Source organism: Pocillopora verrucosa, chromosome 6 (assembly GCF_036669915.1).
Source record: "Pocillopora verrucosa isolate sample1 chromosome 6, ASM3666991v2, whole genome shotgun sequence".
Taxonomy (NCBI): Eukaryota; Metazoa; Cnidaria; class Anthozoa; order Scleractinia; family Pocilloporidae; genus Pocillopora; species Pocillopora verrucosa.
The window spans coordinates 17,649,160-17,670,772 of record NC_089317.1 but is presented as its reverse complement, the minus strand read 5'-3'; the positions used below and the strand labels follow the sequence as shown (position 1 = coordinate 17,670,772).

General features: G+C 39.2%; 1 protein-coding gene, 1 long non-coding RNA gene and 2 pseudogenes across 2 annotated transcripts in view; 3 read left to right on the top strand and 1 right to left on the bottom strand.

The window, feature by feature from the left end:
• Positions 1–37: 37 nt before the first annotated feature.
• On the top strand, positions 38–2,176 carry LOC136281524 (uncharacterized). Its single transcript, XR_010717811.1, has 3 exons — positions 38–168; positions 728–929; positions 1,524–2,176. It is a non-coding gene; the product is annotated as an uncharacterized lncRNA (long non-coding RNA).
• A 2,273-nt stretch (positions 2,177–4,449) lies between these two features.
• LOC131775041 (uncharacterized) lies at positions 4,450–13,781 on the top strand (annotated as a pseudogene).
• Positions 13,782–17,173: 3,392 nt separating this feature from the next.
• On the top strand, positions 17,174–18,985 carry LOC136281814 (uncharacterized; annotated as a pseudogene).
• Positions 18,986–19,363: 378 nt separating this feature from the next.
• LOC136281775 (uncharacterized) overlaps positions 19,364–21,613 on the bottom strand; it is a 2,291-nt gene continuing 41 nt past the window's right edge. Inside the window, exon 1 of the mRNA XM_066168725.1 lies at positions 19,364–21,613. This exon is cut by the window's right edge and continues 41 nt beyond it. Coding sequence (XP_066024822.1) covers positions 20,327–21,394 — 1,068 coding nt within the window. The 5' untranslated portion in view covers positions 21,395–21,613 and the 3' untranslated portion in view covers positions 19,364–20,326.

The window sequence follows — 21,613 nt, the reverse complement described above, 5'->3', positions numbered from 1 at the left end:
AGAAAATAGGTGGCTTTGATGAAATGTCATGTCATTCGGCGGAACTAAGCTGTAGTGGCAGTGACCGAAAATGAAAATAATTTCCTCCTGGCACAAACAAACTCTTTTGTTGTAGTGTATGTGAAGTCTGACAGCGATAATTTATTCATCTCAGCCACTAAACAACAGGTGAGTTGTTGCTTAATGGACGTTCAAGCATCTCGTTAAAGTTTTTATACTCTAAATTATGCGTGCCTAGTTAGTACAGTTATAGTTTGGTGAACAGCACTCAATCTTTAACCGAAGGTCGGCGCGGCTGCATTTGGTCAGGAAATACGTTCTTATTTTTCCCTGTGGCTTTTTTTGGGTTTATCGTAACAGGCGGGTGCTCGTTTGCCTTTTCTGAGTGTTGTAAACTATGCTTCGATCGCCCTTGTAAAATACAGCTACTTACTTGAGCTTATATTTCTGCGCTGACACGGACGGCAATAAACACTCAGTTCGAGCTGCAAACCCATAAATTTGTCGTTTATCAGTTGTGAATAGGAATATGGAACGTAACTGATATCCTACCAACTTAAACTTGGCGCTGCATTTTTAACAAGCAAAAAAACAACTTTCCTGAATTAAGTGTAAATTGCCCAGCGGAGATATTAGCTCTTTTCTCTTTTTTGCCTAAATGTAACAATAAGTCTAAATATACTAATTTGCCTCTTTAATCCATTCAATATTTACGCATTTTTTAAAGGCCTTTAAGGTGATTTCAGAGGCACAATGGACAAGAAAAAGTCATTAGCCCTTCCAGATTATTACGCTGAGGTGGGGAGGGAAATACAGGGTCTTGACTTTCCTTGATTTATGGTATGGAAACAAGCGAGGACGACGTCCTTTCTAAAATCAAGACAAGAGTAAAAGAATGCGAGACAGAGATTACCTTGTTCTTGTAGCAGGTAAATATCTTCAATATAATACCTTACACAAACCACTGAGGTGCTTTTTGGCAATTGTTTTTTAATTATGGTAAAATTTCAAACTAATATTGATTGTTTAAGAAGGAACTTGAGATTGACTATTTGAGCAATGATCATTTTACATTTTATTTACCCTTAGGGGAGACCAGTGCAGGCAAAAACAGCCGCTGCTTTTGCCCGCACTGGTCTCACCTCACCAAGAATGAGGTTCAAGCTTGGTTGAACCTAATTCTTGGTGAGGAGCTTTTGCAATTTTCGGTTTTGAGTACAACATTTACAATTTGTGAATTGAAATATGGAAGACAGAAAAGGATAAAGATACGCTATAAAGAAAAAGGAAAAACTCCGAGGATGAAGTATCTCACCAAATCCTCGCCTAACATAGGTCAAATATCGGAATTTGTTCACGTCAAGTCTGCAAGTTTAAGAGAAAAGGCATCAGACTACAAAAAAGTGGAATTGTTTTGGCCCAACAGGTTATTATAGGTTAGAGACTCCCAAAATCATGTTTCAAGAGCTTCCTTTTATAAATATGATGTAAACTGGTAACTAAATTTCAGGACCCTATTCCAGGTTTTAACGCCGAACGATCGAAAGAAGTACAGGGAGAAAAGAACCTGATTACTCTGTTTCCACAATAGGACGGGTTCGTAGCAAAGGTAGCGGTGTGGCTTCAACTACCTTCTTTTTTTATGCTTACGGTGTACGTCGCACTTTTATAGGCTATGATAAGTGAAGAAAGCTAAGGCGTTGCAAAAAGGAGCGTCTACAATAAGAACTTTTTCCTGGGCAGCAAAGATTCCAAGTTATGATACAATTCCAGGAAATCTCGATTTCTACCGATGCCTTCATTTTAGATCACGTAATTGACTACATAGTAACTAAATATCAAAGAAGAATCAAAGAAGAATTTGTAGAAATTAGTATTAGGGGCGTTTCAAAACTAACATCACTGAATGGTCCAAACTTTACATTGTTTACGTTTCTGAAGCTTAACTTTTTCAGCAATGAACTTTAAAATGAAACCTACTTTTGTAGATTGTCATGAAGGACACGGGTGGTTTTTTTTCCGTTTTCTTTGAAAACTCAAAGTCTTTTTGTCTGTTTTTCCCACTTGGATAAATACTTCAGCTGTATTCTATTGGTTAGCACACCCTTGACCGCAGTCAAGTGTTTATGCTTATATCATTTTAGGTAATTAATTTATCTTATCCTAATAAAGCAGTTGTGTAGAGCACATGGTCTTATTCACGCATTACTCTATGCTAGTACATCGAACCCTAGTGTACAACACATTTCCTGAGTGCTTTCCCTTAACAATTTCCAGCCACAGAGACCACGTGTAGCCCACAAACTGACTTGCACCAGGGAATAACACTTTAAATCATACGAAAACGTAAAATGTAAAGACCCCTGCCCCTGGTTTTACGAGAAAAGAAAACCATAACATAACTAACTAAAACTTACTCTCACCACACATGAGTTTGAGACACAGGGCTCTTAGCAACCCCCCCTTCCCCCTTTAAATGGACTAGTCCTCTAGGGAAAAACTAGAGGGCAGGTGTTTGCAATGTAAATTGAGCAAGCTCCCTCGAACTCGATGCTTTCAGATTTAAGAGTCTGTCCACGAGAGGACCGGGTAGGCGTGACACATACCATCTCACCGATTTCGGGTCCCCGTTTTCTTTCAAACTTTCACTGTTTACGAGGTCACTAATTTATTCAAGAATCCACATCAAATCACTGTGGTAAAAGGCGTAAATTGGCTCGAAAAATGCGCTTGCAACTAATTACTCTCACAGCAACAGAATGCCGAGGATTTTACTCTTATTTGGTCCAATGTTATTTCAACCTTAAGGAAACGATTTCTTAGAGTCGGGGTAATTTACTAATAGCTTCTTCCAATTAAATGCAGTTAATCATTAACTGTGTCACGTAACTATTCTAAAAAAGAAAATTTACTCAAATGAAGCGATTCTCTTTAAAGGAGACTGAAGCCAAAAATTGAGTTAACTTTTTGACAGCCAAAGAGACGAATTCTTGATTTCAGCTGTTTTTTGTTCTAAATGTTTCTTCCCTCTGAGAGATAATTCTTGAAAGTTTGTATTTTTGCACTGTTTTGGCTTTCAAACCATGGGCACCAATTTTAAATCAGATGTCTTCGGAAAAAGCTTGTGAAGTATGTTATGGGGACCACTTGAGACTGTGTTCTTGTATCGTTTGGCCAAATTGTATCACAAATTGTCTCCTCGTCGCCCCTTTGTCATGAGTGGAATAGAGCCGTTTCAGTTCTTGACAATTCGAACTGACATATCAACCTAGCGAAGAACCTTCTCAGGAAGAGAATAAGTTACATATAGTCGGATAATTTACCATATTCCGCACAAAATCTGCTTTGCCTGAACTGAAAAAGTGTTATTGTGACTACATACCCCCCAATACTTCGCGAAGAAGTCCCTCCCAACCGTTTTAAACGTTCACGAAGTTTGTTCTTCATTTACTGAATTTAAGCCTTTCATTGAAGGACCGAAATATTTAATTAATTCGCAAGCTTAAGTTATATCGCCTATGGTATCCACTTTCTCCAGCTCCGAAGACATCATGCACTTTTACCAAAATTCTCGTGAAGTCACGTCAACAGTCAGTGGTTTATTTTTTTTCAAATGGCGTCAGATAATACCCAGTGTAAGGTTACTTCCCTCAAAACCGCTCGTGATGTTGCATTCCTCAAACCCTAGTTATCCATTTACCAGCCTATGGAGGTGCTTGAGGGGTTTTTCAAAGTCGTTGTTAACTCGACTAAACTGTATCTCACATTGTTTTAGTTTGGGTTTTCATGGAAAATTTTTTAATGCAAAGATAATCAATTGCTCCTTGCATTGTATATGTTACTAATTCTGAGAAAACTGTGATGGTTTTTCTGAGAACAAGTTCCTGTCATTACACAGTTGTCAGAGGTACAGCAAAGTAGAAAGGATTTTCAAGTCTCTTTTTGATCGCTGTCATTTGTGGTTTCTTTGCAAATAGTTGTATTCCAATATGTATCAGTATTTAAAAACGCTGGTAAATTGATTGGCACGATGTGACTCTACTTCATCTGTAATGCAAGAGCGAAAATCAGATCATTGACTGCTTGCATGTCACGGTTGAACCAGATGTCTGTCATCGCCACGAGCTGCTAGCCAATGAAATGATAAAGTCTGCTACACCAATAGCAATCAGAGACGATTTCCTAGAAACTAATATCATCGTAAAAATCATTGTTATCTCTCTTCGCTTTTCCGTCCATGTTTGTGAAAGAATTCCAACAACTTTTGGTCGTATGCGGTTTTCAACAAGGGATTCACGGTTGACTCACGCTTAATAACTTTAAAATGTTTGATTTTTGTAAATAGAGAAAGAACACATGTTTATGTCTAGGTTTTAGTTCTTTTAGAGGCTGATTAGACTTTTATTATACTTAAAATCAGCCAGGGATTGGTAACTTAGAAAAGCAAAGCCGTAACGCTAGTATTTTCGCCCCAAATATCTATGTTATCAGGTTCTAAAGCGACCTTGCTGCTTCAAAGGGTGTTTTGCATTAAAAGTATACATGACGTAAAACTTTGTTTACCTAAGTCGTCACATGATGATTCTAGGAAAAATTGCAAAGTAATCCCAAAAATTGAAAATTACTCCGCTGCTGGGCGCCGTGTATTCAATTTTCCACAGTTTCTTGTAGGAATAAAAAAATGGAATCCATCAAACAAAAATTGGATGAGGCAGATGACATCGCCGAGGTTATCGAATTAATGCAAAATTTGAGCATTCAAACCAAAGGATGCAAAAACATCGAAGACATGAAGGAGAGGATTCTCGCTCATCTAAGCTCTCGAAAAGATAACCGCTTGGCCTGCAATGAGGTAGGATTGCCAGGAAAATAACTCAGTTTTTTAATAAATGAACGTGGATTCACTGGGTTTAAGGGTTTTTTGTAATGGTTCAATTTAGACATTTCCGGCATAATTTTATAGCTAAAGCGTCGTTGTTAGCCCATTGCAGTTGATGTGAAATGCATGGGTAAGCTAGCAGTCATATCCATTGTCTATCCGCTTTACATTTACTCCTTATCTTACCGTTGCATTAGGTTCTTTTGCACAGCCTGGTTGCATGTAATGAGCTTGGGAAACATTGCTGCTTTAACAAACTTGTACTTGGCAGCAAGTATCCTTTAATGCTGTTCCTTTGGTCTGTGCATTTCGAAGCGAGTCGATGAATGTTCCGAACTTATTATCAACACATCGCTGTAGCTCATCGACGTGGCATCGTAAAACGAATGGCTCAGAATCTATAAGGCTCTAATATATCATGTATAGTTACTTTCTAAAACGTCTTGCAGTGACAGATTTTTACTTTTCTTACGCAATTAACGCTACTGCAAAGATTTCAAAGAAACATAGAAACGCAACTTGATCCTTAAATTAAGTTCTGTAATATTCATGTCTGTTCGGTTACCGATCAGTGCATCAAACGACCCAAAATAATACAGCAAAACGGCCGCGGATCGCTCGCTCGTAAATTTGTCCAATATTTGTTAATTCTGAGCCTTATCAAGTTATTGTCTCATACTGGCTTCGAACTTTTTACTCAGAAACACCTAAATACCATTATTCTATTTGTTATTTTAATTTCGTGTCATGGCACAATGGTTCGGCCGCTTGCCATTCCTGCCATAGCCTTATTGCCAAAGTAGTCGGGCTCCTGCCTTTAAGAACTTGCTTGAAGCTTTTAAACTCTCTGTCACGAATAATCGAGAGCGTTTGTACTCTTTCTTTATCAGTAGTCGGTCGAAAAAAGTACCAATTACAGCGGTGCTATCACACTAGCCACAAGAGTAATTGTGGCAATATCATGACGGTATCATGTGGCAAAAGACCTCATAGTCATTTGGCTGACAGCTCACCGAATGAAATGGAAATTAGCTAGATTTGGGGCTCAGCTATATATTTCTGATCTTTTTTCTTTCTGTTCTGATCAGTGAATTCACAACAGCAGGCAGACAGTCAGGCCTCGAGCACAAAATGTAGTAGTTATCTTAGTCCTTTCAACCTCAAAATTCAATTGTAATTCATCTTACAGTGTCTGCTATTCTTGCAAGGTTACTTGAGAATTAGACTAACAATAAACCCTATTTGACATTTTTCTTTGTTCCTATCTCCTTTCTCCTTGAAAGCGATTTTAATGATACATCCAGAAAAAGAAAATTGGTGGCCTTGATGAAATGTGTTGACATTTGGCGGAACTAAGCTGTAGGTAGTATATAGAGGAAATATAATGAAAATATTTTCCTCCAGGCACGAACATGTTCTTTTGTTATAGTGTATGTGAGGTGTGACGGTAATAATTTACGCATCTCAGCTCTCGAACTTTCAGTTCTTATTAAAACAGGTGAGTTCTTGGTACATAGACGTTCAAGCATCTCGTTAAAGTTTTTATACTCTAAATAATGCGTGCATAGTTAGTATATGTAGTGATCTGTATTAATCTTTAACCGAAGGTCGGTGCAACTGCATTTGGTTGGGAAATACCTTCCTATTTTACCTGTGGGAGTTTTGGGTTTTCGTAATAGGCGGGTGCTCGTTTGCCTTGTCCAAGTGTTGTAAACTATGCTTCGATTCCCCTTGTTAAATACAACTACTTACTTGAGCTTGTATTTCTGCACTCACACGGACGGCAGTAAATACTCGGTTCGAGCTGCACACCCATACATTTGTCGATTTTAAGTTGCGATAAGCGGTAATATTAACTTGGCTGCCTGGCATTTTTAACTCTTAGGTTATTTCGGGCAGCCAGCGCCCCTATCATTGTCTGTACTATTATTATAAATTTTTCTTTCTTGTATATTTTGGGGTGAAAAAATAAAGTTGTTGTTCTTATATTAGCTTTTTTCTCTTCTAGCCTCGATATAAAAATTAGTCTATATATACTCATTTGCTTCTTTAACCCATTCGATATTTACGCGTGTTTCAGGCCTTTAAGGTGATTTCAGAGGCGCAATCAATGGACAAGAAAAAGTCATTAATCCTTCTTGATCATTACGCTGAGGTGGAGAGGGAAATACAGGGTCTTGACGCTACCTTCCTTGATTTGCTGAAAACAAGCGAGGGCGACGTCCTTTCTAAAATCAAGACAAGAATAAAAAGAATGGAAAACAGAGATTATGTTGTTCTTGTAGCAGGTGAATATCTTGAATATAATGCGTAACCCAAACCACCGAGGTGCTTTGATCATGATCATGCAGAAAAACAACGGGTGAAACAGTGACAGAAAGAGTATCAAAAATCTACTTGGCCAGGACGTTTCTAAGTTTATTTTTAATAATTTGTTTTGACAAAACTGTCAATTAGGGTTTATCGAATTCTTAAGCCGGAGAGTCTATTTATGTGGCGACTTGTGAGGCTCTGACCTTTAAAACCGGAAAGATTACGTCGAATAACTCGAACTCGAGTATTTGGGAGAAACACTTTATGACAATTGTACTTTACTTATGGTAAAATTTCAAACTAATATTGATTGTTTAAGGAAGAACTTGAGATTTAAGATTTGAGTAATGACCATTTTGCATTTTACTTACGCTTAGGGGAGACCAGTGCAGGAAAAAGCAGCATGTTGAACCTAATTCTTGGTGAAGAGCTTTTACCATTTTCAGTTCTTAGGACGAGAGAAAAGGATAAAGATACACTATAAGGAAGAAGGAAAGGCTTCGGAGACAAAGTATCTTACAGAATCCTCGCCTTACATAGATCAAATATCAAAATTTGTTCACGTCAAGTCTGCAAGTTTGAGAGAAAAGGCATCAAGTTACAAAAAGGTGGAACTGTTTTGGCCTCACAGATTATTACAGGTTAGAGAATCCGACGATCGTGCTTCAAACCATACTTTTATAAATATGATGTAAGGTGACACCTAAATTTCAGGAACTTTTTTGGAGCTTTAACATGGAGAAAATAAACTTACTTACTCTGTTTCCACACTAGGACGGTGTTGTAATCGTTGACAGCCCTGGCGTCGGGGAGTCTGACATTATGGACGATATTGTTGTGAACTACTTGCCAAATGCCTTTGCTTTCATCTATGTCATCAACAGTAGCAATGCCGGAGGAGTTCAAAGAGATCGGGTGGGTAATTATTGATACTTTCTGTAGTAGAGCCAAATCCTTTCAACTCCTCACCAGTGCTCGATCTATGTTTTAAACCATGATTTTTGTAGATAGCTCAAAGAGCTCAAAAAGCTATCTCATTAAAGCTCTATGTGTTGATTGAATCAATCTATACAGTTTGTTTCCTCATTTGTTAGCTTGTTCGACTTCTGCACAAAACGAGGGAACTCACAAATGAACAGCAAATGGAATTCTCACCAAACTGCACTTTGTTCGTTTGCAATAAGTGGGACACAATACCAACCTCAGAGGGAGATGTGGTCATAGCGCACATAATTAACAAGTTGAGTCAGTGTTTGCCAGATGTCGACACAAATACTCAAATTATCCGCATTTCAACTACTAAAGCTCTTGTGGCCCAGAAGTATGGAGTCATGAATTCAGAATTTGCCTCACTTACAGACAAGATTGGCTGTTTGGTTTCGAAAAGCATCGAAACAAGACTTGAACAACATTGGAGGTAGTTTAGATCATTTCTAAATGTACGTTTATCATGAAGCTATTATTTATTAGGCAAAAACCACCTCGTTCAGTCATGGCCTGTCATCAAGATTTCTTTCTTTTCAAAAAAATCACTGCTATAAACGAAAGTAATTTTACAAGTCTACACTTCTTCCTGATTGCTTAAACACTCCTCTCAACGGGCCTGCTGTGTCACTTGTCACAGTTCAAGCCAAAGAAGTTTAAGGCGAAAGAAGTCACATCCAAGGGGCAGTAACTGAGGGATAGATAGAGACCTACCCCTCTGAATTTCCATACAACAAAAATGCGAAAATGATAGAATCTTGCAACATTCCTTTCATGACGTTATGCCTCTCTACTAGAGCAGCTACTCTCCACCCATCTCTTGCAAATATATGAGAAATAGATGCATGGACGGCTACCTTAAAAAACCAGGGGCCTTTCCAAATTTTTCTCAGAGAAATCGGGAAAAAATGTGTACCTGTGGTATAGAATTAAAAAACATCCATCTTCCTTGTACGTTCAACTGGTAACTATATTTGATTCTTCCTTAATTTGTACAGCTGGCTAGATCTTTTGCTGTCTCGAATAATCTGGCTGATGAGTACATTAATAACAAATATCTCCACTGACCATGTAGCTGCAAAAGATAGATTAAATGCTGTGATAGAGAGGCTGAAGAAACTTCAAGCGGAACAGGAGTCATCGAAGGAGGCAATGACGCGATTTCTTGAAACAAGCACTTGTGAGGCCATCAAAACCTTAATCGACTACCTTCAGACTTCCCAAGTGAAAGAGAGATTTTGCAAGTGGAACTCTGACGAGCTTCCAGCTGTCGAGAAGTCATGGGAAGTTACTCAGGCTGCCCTTGTTAACCTTCTTCAAAGAAGATTACAGATATTTATTGAAGAATGGGAGGAAGACGAGCAAATGTTTGCAAAGGCACGGAAATCAGTCATCCAAGAGTTCCTCGAAAAATACAATTATCTGGAGAGGGAGCTTCGCAACGTGGAAGTCAATGTTTCACAAATACAAGTACTTGTTGAAGAAGAAACGGCAGGCGAAAGTGTAGAGGATCACGTTTTCAACAGCAAGTACAACTTTTCGCTTCCATTTGAAAGTAAACTTTTTCTTGGAGTAGCGATTCCTTTCATGGTTCCACCTCTTCTTGTTGGAGCTGCGTTTGCTGTTCCAGTAACACTGCTTCTTCTTCCAATGGTGGGAATTAAATCTATTGCCGACAGCATCAAAGAAAGAAAAAGGCAGAGTGCATACAATAAAGATCGCGCTGAGTACGTGCGAATCATGGCACAAAAGTTTTTAGGGAAGGCTGCAACCTTCGAGGCACTAAAGCCACTGGTCGAAGGGCAATTGGAGCTAGCTGTAAACACCCTGAATGACCTGCAAGCGAGAATCCCCATGCTTGTTGAGGCCGATGTAAAACTTTGTCAGCAACTTATGGAGGAAGCACATAGCAAGAAGGATTCTGAAGCTCGCTACAAGCCCTGTAGAGACAAATGCTGCCGTTTGCGCGGTGAGCTCGCGTTGTTTGGTTCTATGGAAATCTGGTGCATGCGGCTCTCCTGGGATGACCTTTCTTGGGATGTCAGCGAGGATGTCTACTTGAAGCGACCAATGGAACCTGGGCTCTACCAAGGGCGCATTTCCAAGGGCAGGTACTCATCAAGTAGCCAAGTAACCTTTAAAGTGTACAGAGACCTGCTAACCAGCAGCAATATCATTGAGTGCTTGGCAGACGAAGCAATCTTGAGGTACAACTTAACTAATAAACAAACAATTTTTAATCAAACACTCAACTAACAAAACAACCTTGTTTTTTTTAGGATTCAGAACATGCGTTATGCTAGTAACACTTCGGTATTCTCCCTAAAATACCCAAGTCACTTTAATAGATGTGTTGAGCTATTTTCCCTGAAACATGACACTTGTACGGGCATTCCTCGTTTAACGTACAGTTCTGTTCGATTTAGTCTAGAATTAATTTTTACCGGTTTAGTGCCCTACCAGCCAAGCTAACAAGCCAACAGAGAGCTGGTCATTGTGTTGATTCGTAATAAACCGCCATCGCAGAGGTCATGGGTCCAAATCCTGTACAGGCCTAAATGTTTTCAGGCCTTATTTTCACTACTGCTTGAGTAGTGTTCATTACTGCGAAGATCGCTTTCATATTTATTTCCTGAACAGCAGTTTACATGTATGATTTTCATATGTTCACAATTTTTCAGAAAATATTTTCCTACTTTCACTACTCATTTTGTTGTCACTCCTGCCACGTCCAAAGTTGAAAGTTGTTCACATATTTCTTCTGTTTGTTGTTTACTCCACAGGAGGCTTCGCCATCCTCACATTGTCCAGTTTTACGGTGCTGTTTTTAGAAAGGTTCCAAGAGGTTTAGAAGCAGCCTTTGTAGCCGAGTGTCCAGGAGTTGATTTAAAGAAACATCTGATCGATCAACCCAGAAATTGTCCTGCGAAGAATCCCGTGGCAACGGTGGATGTGATTCGCTGGGCAGACCAAGTCGTCGAAGCACTTATGTCGATTTACAGCATGTTTGACGGATGTGTTCACGGTGACCTTCGGTTAGAAAACGTTTTGGTAGGGAAATATTTCATTTTTTAATAAAAAGTTTTGTTTTACATTGGTTTCACACTCAAAGAAAAAAATAGTAAATTTAAAAACTATCAGAGCGCGGACACAAATATAACTGTCATAAGACTTCCAAAGTCTATGACTCGCAGTAAAATAAAGGGTTGGATTATTTCTCTCTCCCGTATGCACGGAGCTTTTCTCGTTCAAGGACTTCCGCGTCACTGTTTTCAAACTTAGTTTTATGGGCTGTCTTTAAGTACATTTTGATCTCGACTAAGCCAGGCCAAATAGCTTGCAATTAGACCCTCACACTTTTGAAAAGCTAAATCAATAATAACTGCGAAGTGATCATTTCATGTGCATCTACGCTACTATCATCTATTGCATAACTTGCTCTTATTGCAAAAAGCCATACATTGGTGAAAGGGGAAGACGACTAGGTGATCGATTCCGAGAACACCTTCGCGACGTAGAAGGAAATGCAAGGCAAATCCAAACCAGTCGCTAGACTCTTGATCTCCCTAATCATTCTAAACAGCATATGGCAGTTTTGCGGCCTTTCCTTACATCTAGGGAATTCGGGAAGCCGAAAAATTTTAGAACAAAAGTTTATCTCTCAAAACGGCGCCCTTAATCCCCACGGTATCAACGAGCACTTTTCATTCAACTAATGAAGTAAGCTATTAAACTGCCTACGATGGCCAATTTACGTTATGAACTCAGTTGCCATTACCAAACTACCCTGTTATACTCGACCACCGATGCAGCGCCACAGTTCTGTAGAAACTTACCCCCTTTATTCAGTTATATAAATCTATCTCATAACATCGAAAAGCAGATGAAGATGTAACTGCTTTGTTCATAAGTAAGTGTGTTTCAAACAAACTAGTGACCTTTGCCTAGTCAGAAAGTGGAATCATACTCAGTTTTGTTCTATTTCTTTAGGTGAGATCCAGTGTACTCTTAAAAAATGCTAGTCCACCAAGACAAAACCACTATTTATTGAGTTTCTTTTTATCATCAATTTAAATCATTTTTTTGGTATTATTTTACATAGCTTGATGGTCCCAATGTCCGTGATATTAAGCTGAGCAACATCTCCCTCAGGAGGCAGCTGACCATCGAGCATGGATCAAAGTGTGATGCATTTCTTCATCTTCCGCCAGAAGCTGTGCGAAATAGAAACTACAATGCCTCTTCAGAGATCTACTCCATCGGGATCTTGTTCTGGGAAATGTGGTACGGCAAAGAAGCCTTTGATGATTTAAAAGGTAAGAAGATGGAAGAATTTTTATCAGTTGTAGAAGGAGGCCATCGTCCCGATCTTGGAGGTCTCACAACTCCGACATCAAATCGGTGGGCTACTCTCATTTCTGGTTGCTGGGAAAATACGGCCTCAGAAAGAAAAAGCCTCGCAGATTGTAAGTCAACTATTATGGGAATTTTAGCTAGTCAAAGATAGAGCCTATCCTGGAAAAAAAAACAAGATGCTTCAACTCGGTGTAAAAATAGACTTAAAATTCAAGAAAGCATTGAAAGCAACTCAGATTGGGCTGGTTAGCCTCAAACCCTGAAGTTAACTATAAACTGGGGAAGTTACAGTCCTATCCTTTGTATCGAATAATAGACATAATCTTTTAAACAAAAACAGTCTCTTAATTTTGGTTTGTCGCCTTCCTTTGTTCTACATTGAATTTTTTCCCTTTTTTGGTTTCATTTGTGTTTTAAACCATTTTTAATTGCTTCTGTGATCGGGACTTTTTTTCGCACCATGTTGGGCAAGTCCATAAAATTAGTAGTTACTTCATAACTTTTCCCTAACTTGTCAGATCCATAAACCTTACCAATACCTACTTTTCAAGTTTCGGATGTCAGGAGTGAAAACTATGGTACAAAGAAGGTTTTTCCTTTCTGTAACGAAAGTTCGAAAGTTTCTTATCATGCAGTGGTGAGGTTATTCAATTAAACTTCAGGAGCTTTCGATCCTATACGTAGGATGCTAAGTAACTGTGTGTTTTATAACTAATTCTTGTTGTCACCTTGTGGTGAAAGGGTGGCACATGCCCTTTGTTTTCCTAACGCATGCTAGTATCCGAGGAAACTCTATTGCAATCGCCATTGGGAAAGTTATAAAATCTCAGGAGGTAGTTTATCCTTCCCACCACATTAGGGCGAAGAATTTTTTTATCCCTATTTTCTGCTCTCAGTAATTACTTTTAGTTCAATAAAATTTCCAATGAGTAAGTTTGAAAAATTTAGTTTTAAATTATCTAAAACGATCAGCTAGTGAGAATAAGCGACACCAATTGCAATTTGTATCTTTGTTTATCACACTTTGAAGTTCTCGCTTTTAGAGTAGTTGATTTAAATTAATTCTTGAGCTATAAGGTGTAGACCACAAACATATTTCTTATGTAGTACGGAATAGTGATAAGAGATTCTGAAGGAGTCTGATGTCTAGAGACGCTAAGTTAATTCTGTTGAGTAAAATAGTGTACGAAAAGATACAACGCTGTATAAAAAAAGCAACAGATAGAATAAAAAAAATGTACTAGCTGAATGGTCCAAACTTTAAATTTTTTACGCTTCTGAGGCTTACCTTTTTCAGCGAGGAACTTTAAAATGAAACTCACTTTTGCAAATTGTCATGAAAGACAGGGCTGGTTTCTTTTGCGTTTACTCAAACCCACTCTCCCCACTCATTAGCTTTAGACACTGGGCTCTTGACAACCCCAACCCTTCCCCCCAAATAGACTAGTACTCTAGGGAAAAACAAAAAGGTAGGTGTTTGAAATGTAAATTGAAGAAGGTTCCCCGAACCTGATGCTTTTAACATTTAGGAGTCTGTCGACGAGAGCACCGGGCAGGCGTGACACATGCCATTTCACCGATTTCTTTCAAACTTTCACAGTTTATGAGGGTCACTAATTTTTTCAAGAATCCAGACTGGTTCAGGCTCCCGACTCATCCCTGGGGTATTAGAGCCCCCACATCAAATCCGTGGGGTAAAATGCTAAATTAACTCGAAAAATGCACTTCCAACGAACTTCTCTCACAGTAACAGAATGCCATGGATTTTACTATTATTATGTGCAATGCTTGTTTGAACCTTAAGGAAACAATTCCTTAAATTTGGGGTACTTTGATATAACCTCTATCAATTAAGAGCTGTGAATCATGAACTGTGTCACGAAACTATTCCAGAAAAGAAAAAATTAGGGTTATTTAATTGCAAATATCTCCAATGGGCAGCCTTGTATGTCAACAAAAATACCATCACAGGAAAGACCTATCTTAACACTACGTTTGTGTACTAAATAACTTTTGGCCTCCATAAAAGGTTCGTGATCACGCCCCTCTTAGTTACGTGACCTCGGACGTTAATTTATGCAATTGTTGGTCATAAACTGATGTTCATTCACTCAATTTCAATTTGAGAGTGGGATCGCCGACGCTGGTTTTTGTGATACTAATATCTTAAAACGACAGATGAATAGCTGCCGAGCAAAGGAGTCACTTATCATAGAAGTTCTGTAACGCTGACACAAGCTATTGAAAAAATGATTCATAAATGTATGTATATATCTTACGTTATGAATAACCGAACTGAGTATTTATTTGAAATCTTGTCTCCACTGCTTGCATTTTTTACGTATTGATCGTAAATTCATCTTCCAATGAGGTTCTTTACAACTCGATTCAGAAGATCGGCCTTATTAAGGGCTGATAGCTTGCAACATCAGCAGAATTTGCCTTGTCACCGGTTTCGTCTCCTTATAAGAAAATCTTTCGTAAAATGACCGCACTCGTTGAAAAAATCCGATAGACTCCTAGTTCTTCAAAGCTCAACCCCCTCCAAAGATGGACTGTTGGCTGGTGTTGCAGTCGATCCTTTTGTTGCTAAAGATTATGAATTCGTTGACGGAGCACCACCAACGGCTGCACCTAGCACATAATTTTAAAGGTTTCTCCCCAGTTTGCTTGGTTAAGTGGCGCCCAACGTCAAGACGTTTCTCAAGACTTTTGAATTCCTGGTAAACTTTTACGCACCGCATGCAGAACTTGCCCACATTGTACGGTAGGAAAAGCCGTTCAATGCTTGAATGCCGGCCGTTGTTATGTAGATAGTGTAATCCCTGATATTAACGAGTGGATAGCGCTCATCCTCAGAGCACCCCTTTAAGACGCTGCACTGTTATTAAGAAACTGGCCAACAACCAAGTGCTTATAATTATGAAGTGGGCCAAGAAATTCCCCTAAGCTTGTTGCTGGAAAACACAGAGAAAATAGTTTGGGATAAAGGGCAGGTCATGGCACATTTTTTCTCGCTCTCAAAAAGCACGCGGATGGCGAAGTTGTGGTAGAGTTCTAAGTACGAAATGGTAATTCTAAAAACGTTGCAGGGCAAAGTTTTAAATATGTCGATAGACTCAGGATGATTAGTGCACATTTCACTTGCTTAAAAGGACATGTAATAAAAGAAACCAATGGCCAATAGTCATTATCTGGTGACACCATACATTGAACAATAGGGATTAGCTAGAATAAGTCGAGAAGTAGTCTTCCCTCTTCTAGGCTATTTGATCGGTGAAATTCTACAGGATTTTAAAAGTGAAAGTATTTCAGCAATGTGCATAATGAAACGAAAAAAGATTCAATTTAGTTTCATAAGGTTTTGATAAATAGTCATTTAGTTTGTTTGATGATTTGAAGCTTTACCTCTATAGTGGCAATAAGCTTAGAGGTGGTGTTGCTCATGGGATACTTGTCTTTCTTTTCCCAGACAAGAAGCTACACCCCCTTCTTTGATAAATGTACGCAACAGTGGTCTGTCGTGGCATCCATCCTGGACGCTTGTTGCTTGAAATTCCAATTAACCTAACCCTTCTAAAGCTTTCTGACGATCTGATAACGCAGGCTTTTACATCAATGCGTTTATTAAGCTGTCACTACCTAGCCTTTGAGACCGTACTCGAATCAGGCTAATCTTGAGAGAGTGCTACGCCACCGTTGCAAAAATTCAAGACTCTTTCCAAAATATAAAGAAGCACAGCACGGCTGGCATCAAAGCTTTGAACAACTCTTCCTTTAAATCTGTTTGGATGAGGGCTTGGAAAGTGTAAAATATGGGAAAGGGCTTATATTTTTTTCACTGGGACAGTAAGTTCCAACATGCAAAAATATGTACTTATTGACTGAGTGGGAGGGTCGGACGGAAAATATTTGGGTTGAGATCATAACGTAAGGACCAAGCACAGCGACGTCCGTGCGCCGTGACCGAATGCCAAATATCTTCCCCTTTGGCTCAAATAAACTCAGTCAATAATCATTTTATTATATGACCACAAAGTGTTGAGGATTTCGAATTTTTTTAAACCCAAATAGGACGCTATAGACGGGCGCACACGGGAAAACCGCAAGAAAACATTTCTTCAAAAGAAACTTATCCCTTGTTTTCCCGAGTCAGACCTATAAAGGCATCTACTTCAAAGAGAAACGCGACTTTTTAATTTTTTGTTTATTTTTCCTTTAAGTTTTTTCAGTAAAGCTGTGTGACTCCAGGGCCGGGACGGCTTTTTCCGGACCTGGGATTGTGCGCGCAGTGCCCTACGGTCATATGATAAAAGTACTTCAGTACTAAAGCCATCTCAGATGCTGGAGGGTTCCATGTGGCAGCATCTCAGCCCCGAGTTGCCATAACTGATCAGCAAGGGACGTTAAACAACCCACGCACTTTTTGTAAAGACAAGAGAACGTAGCTCACGCCGTTGTGGCCTGGCCCTGATTCCGAAATCGGGGGCACTTGCAACATTTCCTTCCAAAAACTGCAAACTCCTAAACGCAGTCCAGACAAAGTCCCCGGCAAAGTGTTGTAATTAACTCACGGATAGCTTCCTAGGAGGAGGTTAAAAAAAATACTCCACTCTACTCTAACAGGGTAATGTTACGGGAACAACTTTGACTAGATTTTCGACTTTGTAGAAATGAAATAATTTCCATTTTCGTGTAATCTGCTGATCAATATAAATTCCTCTGACAACCAGAAGACGAGCACCTAGCAGAGACAGGCAGTTTCTTAAAAGTGATTCTGTCTGAGTTTGTCGCCTCTTTATGTGTTGATGTTTTAGTAATTTTTTCCGGGCTGGCCCGGTTACCGGGACGAATTTTGTCGTCTGTTCATATGGGAAATTTCAGCCCGGTTACCGGGATGAAAAAGAGTCGAAAAGGGCGCGAAACGTGGACTGAGGCCCTGGGAACGAGTTTGAGCGCGAAATTCAAGAAAGTAAACAAAGATGGCGCCACGTTCAACAGTTATATCGTTCGCTCCCATCGTAGCGTTATCAACGCTCGTAGCTCTAGTGCTACAACTTCACGGGGTCCTTTTGCTATGGAAAATACATCAAACCAGGCAGATTGATGCAATCCGGATCGGCTTGTTGCGGAAGAAAAGTTATTTCTTCCGAAATGTAAAGCAGCTGAAGCAGAGAGATTTGTACAGAAAAAAACGAAGTTGTTGGCATAAACCCGGTCGAACTGACTTGTGGTGGAAAAACATCTGGACGGGAGTAGCACCTGAAGAATGTTGGAAAGAGAACTTTCGGATGTCAAGGGCTGCTTTTGTGAACCTGGTATCGGAGCTAAGGCCATACATTTCACCAAACCCAAAGTCACCTAACCACAGGGCATTGAGTGCAGAAAAAAAGGTTGCAGTTGCATTGTATTTTTTAAAAGACACTGGTTCCCTGAGAATGACAGCCAATAGTTTTGGAATAGCACTCAACACTGCATCAGCTGTTGTAAATGAGGTTTGTTAAGCTATTTCAAACGATCTTGGCCCGAAATATCTCCATCTTCCTGAAGATGAAGAAAGCATGAGGGAGAAGGTAGCAGAATTTGAAGCAAAATTTGGCATGACACAAGCTTTTGGTTGCATTGATGGGACACACATTCCAATTCAGTGCCCATCAGAGAAGTCACAAGATTTTTTCTGCTATAAGCAGTTTTTTTCATTAAGTGTGCAGGCTGTGTGTGACTATAAAGGCTCCTTTATGGATGTTGAATGTAAGTGGCCTGGAAGTGTCCACGATGCAAAGGTTTTTGCCAATTCTTCCATCAGTGCCAAATTAAGAAGTAATAAATTTCCCTGTACATTTCAGACTCCAATTCCAGGTGGTGTCAAAATACCTAATTACCTCATTGGTGATCCAGCTTATCCATTGCTTCCTTTCTGCATGAAAGAGTATGATTCATGTACCAGTAATGAACAAGTTGTTTTCAACAACATGCTGCGTTCTGCCAGGAACCAAATTGAATGTGCTTTTGGCCGGCTTAAAGCAAGATGGTCCATACTCACTACAAAAGTGGACTTCAAACTTGAGGCAATACCAACAATTATTTATGCATGTTTTGTATTACATAATTATTGTGAGAAGCATAACATGTATGTTGATCAGGACTTGGTTGACTCGCAAATTCAACTTATGAAGGAAAATGAAGATCAGTTTAAAAACACTCCTGATCCAATTTACTCTTGTGATGTGGGAGAAGGGAGTGTTGTGAGGACAACACTCACACAATTAGTACTGAAGAATCTTTAACGTAGTACTTAAACTTTACCCTATTTACATGTATTGCTGTACTTAGTTTAATTAACTTAAGGGGGGAGACCCTTAAATACAAAATGCATGCTATGGATGACTTCTAACTGTCATATCTTGAGCTCCCTTAGTATCCTTGATTTAGTTTTTGGCCATATTTGTTCTATTGGAGGTCACCTTCACTTTCGGTAGTCTAGATCATATTTGGTAAGTCACGTAACCATAACACAAAAACCGTATAAACTCACACAGCTTACATCTTTCCCCAATGAAACAAAAGCCAACGGGTAGAGTGCATTCAGGTGCAAAATTTGTAGAATGGATTTGTTAAAATGTATGTTATTGAAGAAGCTATGACATCACAAAAACTTCATGACGTCATAGCTTTTTCAGTAATGTGAATTTTAACAAATCCATTCTACAAATTTTGCATTTGAATGCACTCTACCTGTTGGCTTTTGTTCCATTGGAGAAGGATGTAAGCTGTGTGAGTTTATACGGTTTTTGTGTTCTGGTCACGTGACTTGCCAAATATGGTCATGACTACCAAAACTGAAGGCAACATCTAACAGAACAAATATGGCCAAAAACTAAAGCAAGGATACTAAGGGAGCCCAAGATATGATGGTTAGAAGTCATCCATAGCTACCATTTTGTAGTTAAAGGTCTCCCCCTTAATTTGCTAGCTGAACATTGTCAAGACATGAAAGATCCTAGCATATAACAACAACTTGATATTCTTGAACACAAACTAAGGCCACTTGAATGTTGGTAGTGTTCATTGACCAGCCCCTATATGATCGGCCAAAACCGATTCATATTACAGTGTAGGTACTGTAGGTGGCACTTTTCAAATTTAATTGTAACTATAAATTTCCATTTTTTGAACTAGTGTATTGGTTTCAGTTAATTACAAAGAAAAATTTTAACTTAAAATGTTTGTCTTAAACAGCACTCAGTACCAGTAGAAAAAATATAGTTGGGAAAATAACCAAGTAGAGATGTAATAAGAAATCCTTTTCTGAAACATCCTCAGATTTGTGCAATCAGGCAACTATGAATACTATAGTGAGCAATCCAACTGTGGATTATGGCCTGAATTTGTCAAACTCAGTATGAAAACTTTAACAACACCACGTACTGAGGAAGTCTGAAATTTTGTTGGATACACTAGAATGCTGTTTGAAACATTTTCTGTGGGCCAAATTATGCCAAACAAGGCTGTTTACATTTGAAAAACAATGAATAAAAAATACTTTTAAAAATAATTATCAAAAATTCCCCACTGATAACAGATTAAATCAAAACAAGGCAGGGCCTTCTCTGAGTATTAAAATTGAATTAAATATCAACAAAATGCAAATGTTGGCAGAAAAATGGAAATTGGCAGGTCAACTTATTTGCCCATAGAATAGAAAACTCTGTCAGTTATTTCAATAGCATCAAGTTGTGTTTGTATATCTATATACAATATAGATCTATTAGACAATGTCATAATGTCATAACTCTATGGTTGATAATAAAAGCTTCCACTGCTTCCTGGATCTTGCTGGCTACCATGTTGGCTAAACAGCTGGGCATAAACACCCTCAGCAGCCTGAGGTGCAACTTGCATTGGGTTTTGATAGAACAAATTCTGATTTACAAGTGCACGTACTGCATAAGGTTGTTGCAATGCTTGTGATAGCATCTCGATTGATCGACAAACTCCTGCACCTAGATCAGTCATAGCTTTACTAACACTTTCAATACTATGAGAAAAACTTGCTGTAGACTCCCGCATTGCCTCAGCAAGGTCCTTTCGAAATTGGGCATCTTCCTTAGCTTCTTTAATAAGCAACCCATCCCTCTGGGCAGCAGAAAGCTTTTTTTCCAAATGCTTTCTTTTGTTGTCGATTAGCTTTGGTACACAGTTAGCTTTGCGTTTGTTACCAGGTGCCACATCGCCACTTGCACTACCCCCATCATCTCCAGGGCCTAGATCACTTGAACCAGCTGAAGTACCTGCAGTTTCCAAATCCAAACTTAAGCTGTCATCTTCTGGATTGTGACATTGGACAACTTCATTGTCTTCCAGAAAATCATCTCCTCCTACACCATAAGAAAGGGGCTCTGTTCCGGAAGAACCACCCCACAATGTTATCAGTTTGTCGTAAAATTCGTAAACAAGTTTTCCACTGCCACTCCTACTTCCAGAAACTACAGCTTTAGAGAAACTCTGTCTGATTTCCTTCACCTTTTCCATCACTCTCTTCTGTCCTTTCGTTATCATATCTTTTGACTCTTTTACACGATGCTTTGCTTTGGCCTGCTCTTCCTTTGAACGGGTTTTGAAATCATCCGGTAACTTGAAAGCAGCCACAGGACCAAATATAGATTCATCGTCCTCATGAAGCTTCGCCATGTCCACTCGCAGTTCTTGGTACTGAATTTGTTTATCGGCGTCGAAATCAAGGTTTCTATAGGCCATTTTTGATTTGTATTCAAGTAAACAGTCGATCAACTGCCTTACCGTGTCTGTTTCCCAACGGAATCTCTTCGAAGTCAAGGTGGAAGACACTTCGCCATCCGCCATGTTTGCACGCGTTGTAAGTCGCGTGAGCTGCGTTCCGTTTAGTCAGCGTCCTTACAAGGCATGCGTAGTTGAAAAATTTTCATCCCGGTAACCGGGCTGGAGTGTTCATATGGGAAAATATTTCATCCCGGTTACCGAGATCTCGGTTTCTACAACCGAGATCTCGGTAACCGGGCTGGCCCGCCTTCTCATATGAACACATCGAAATTTTTACAAAGG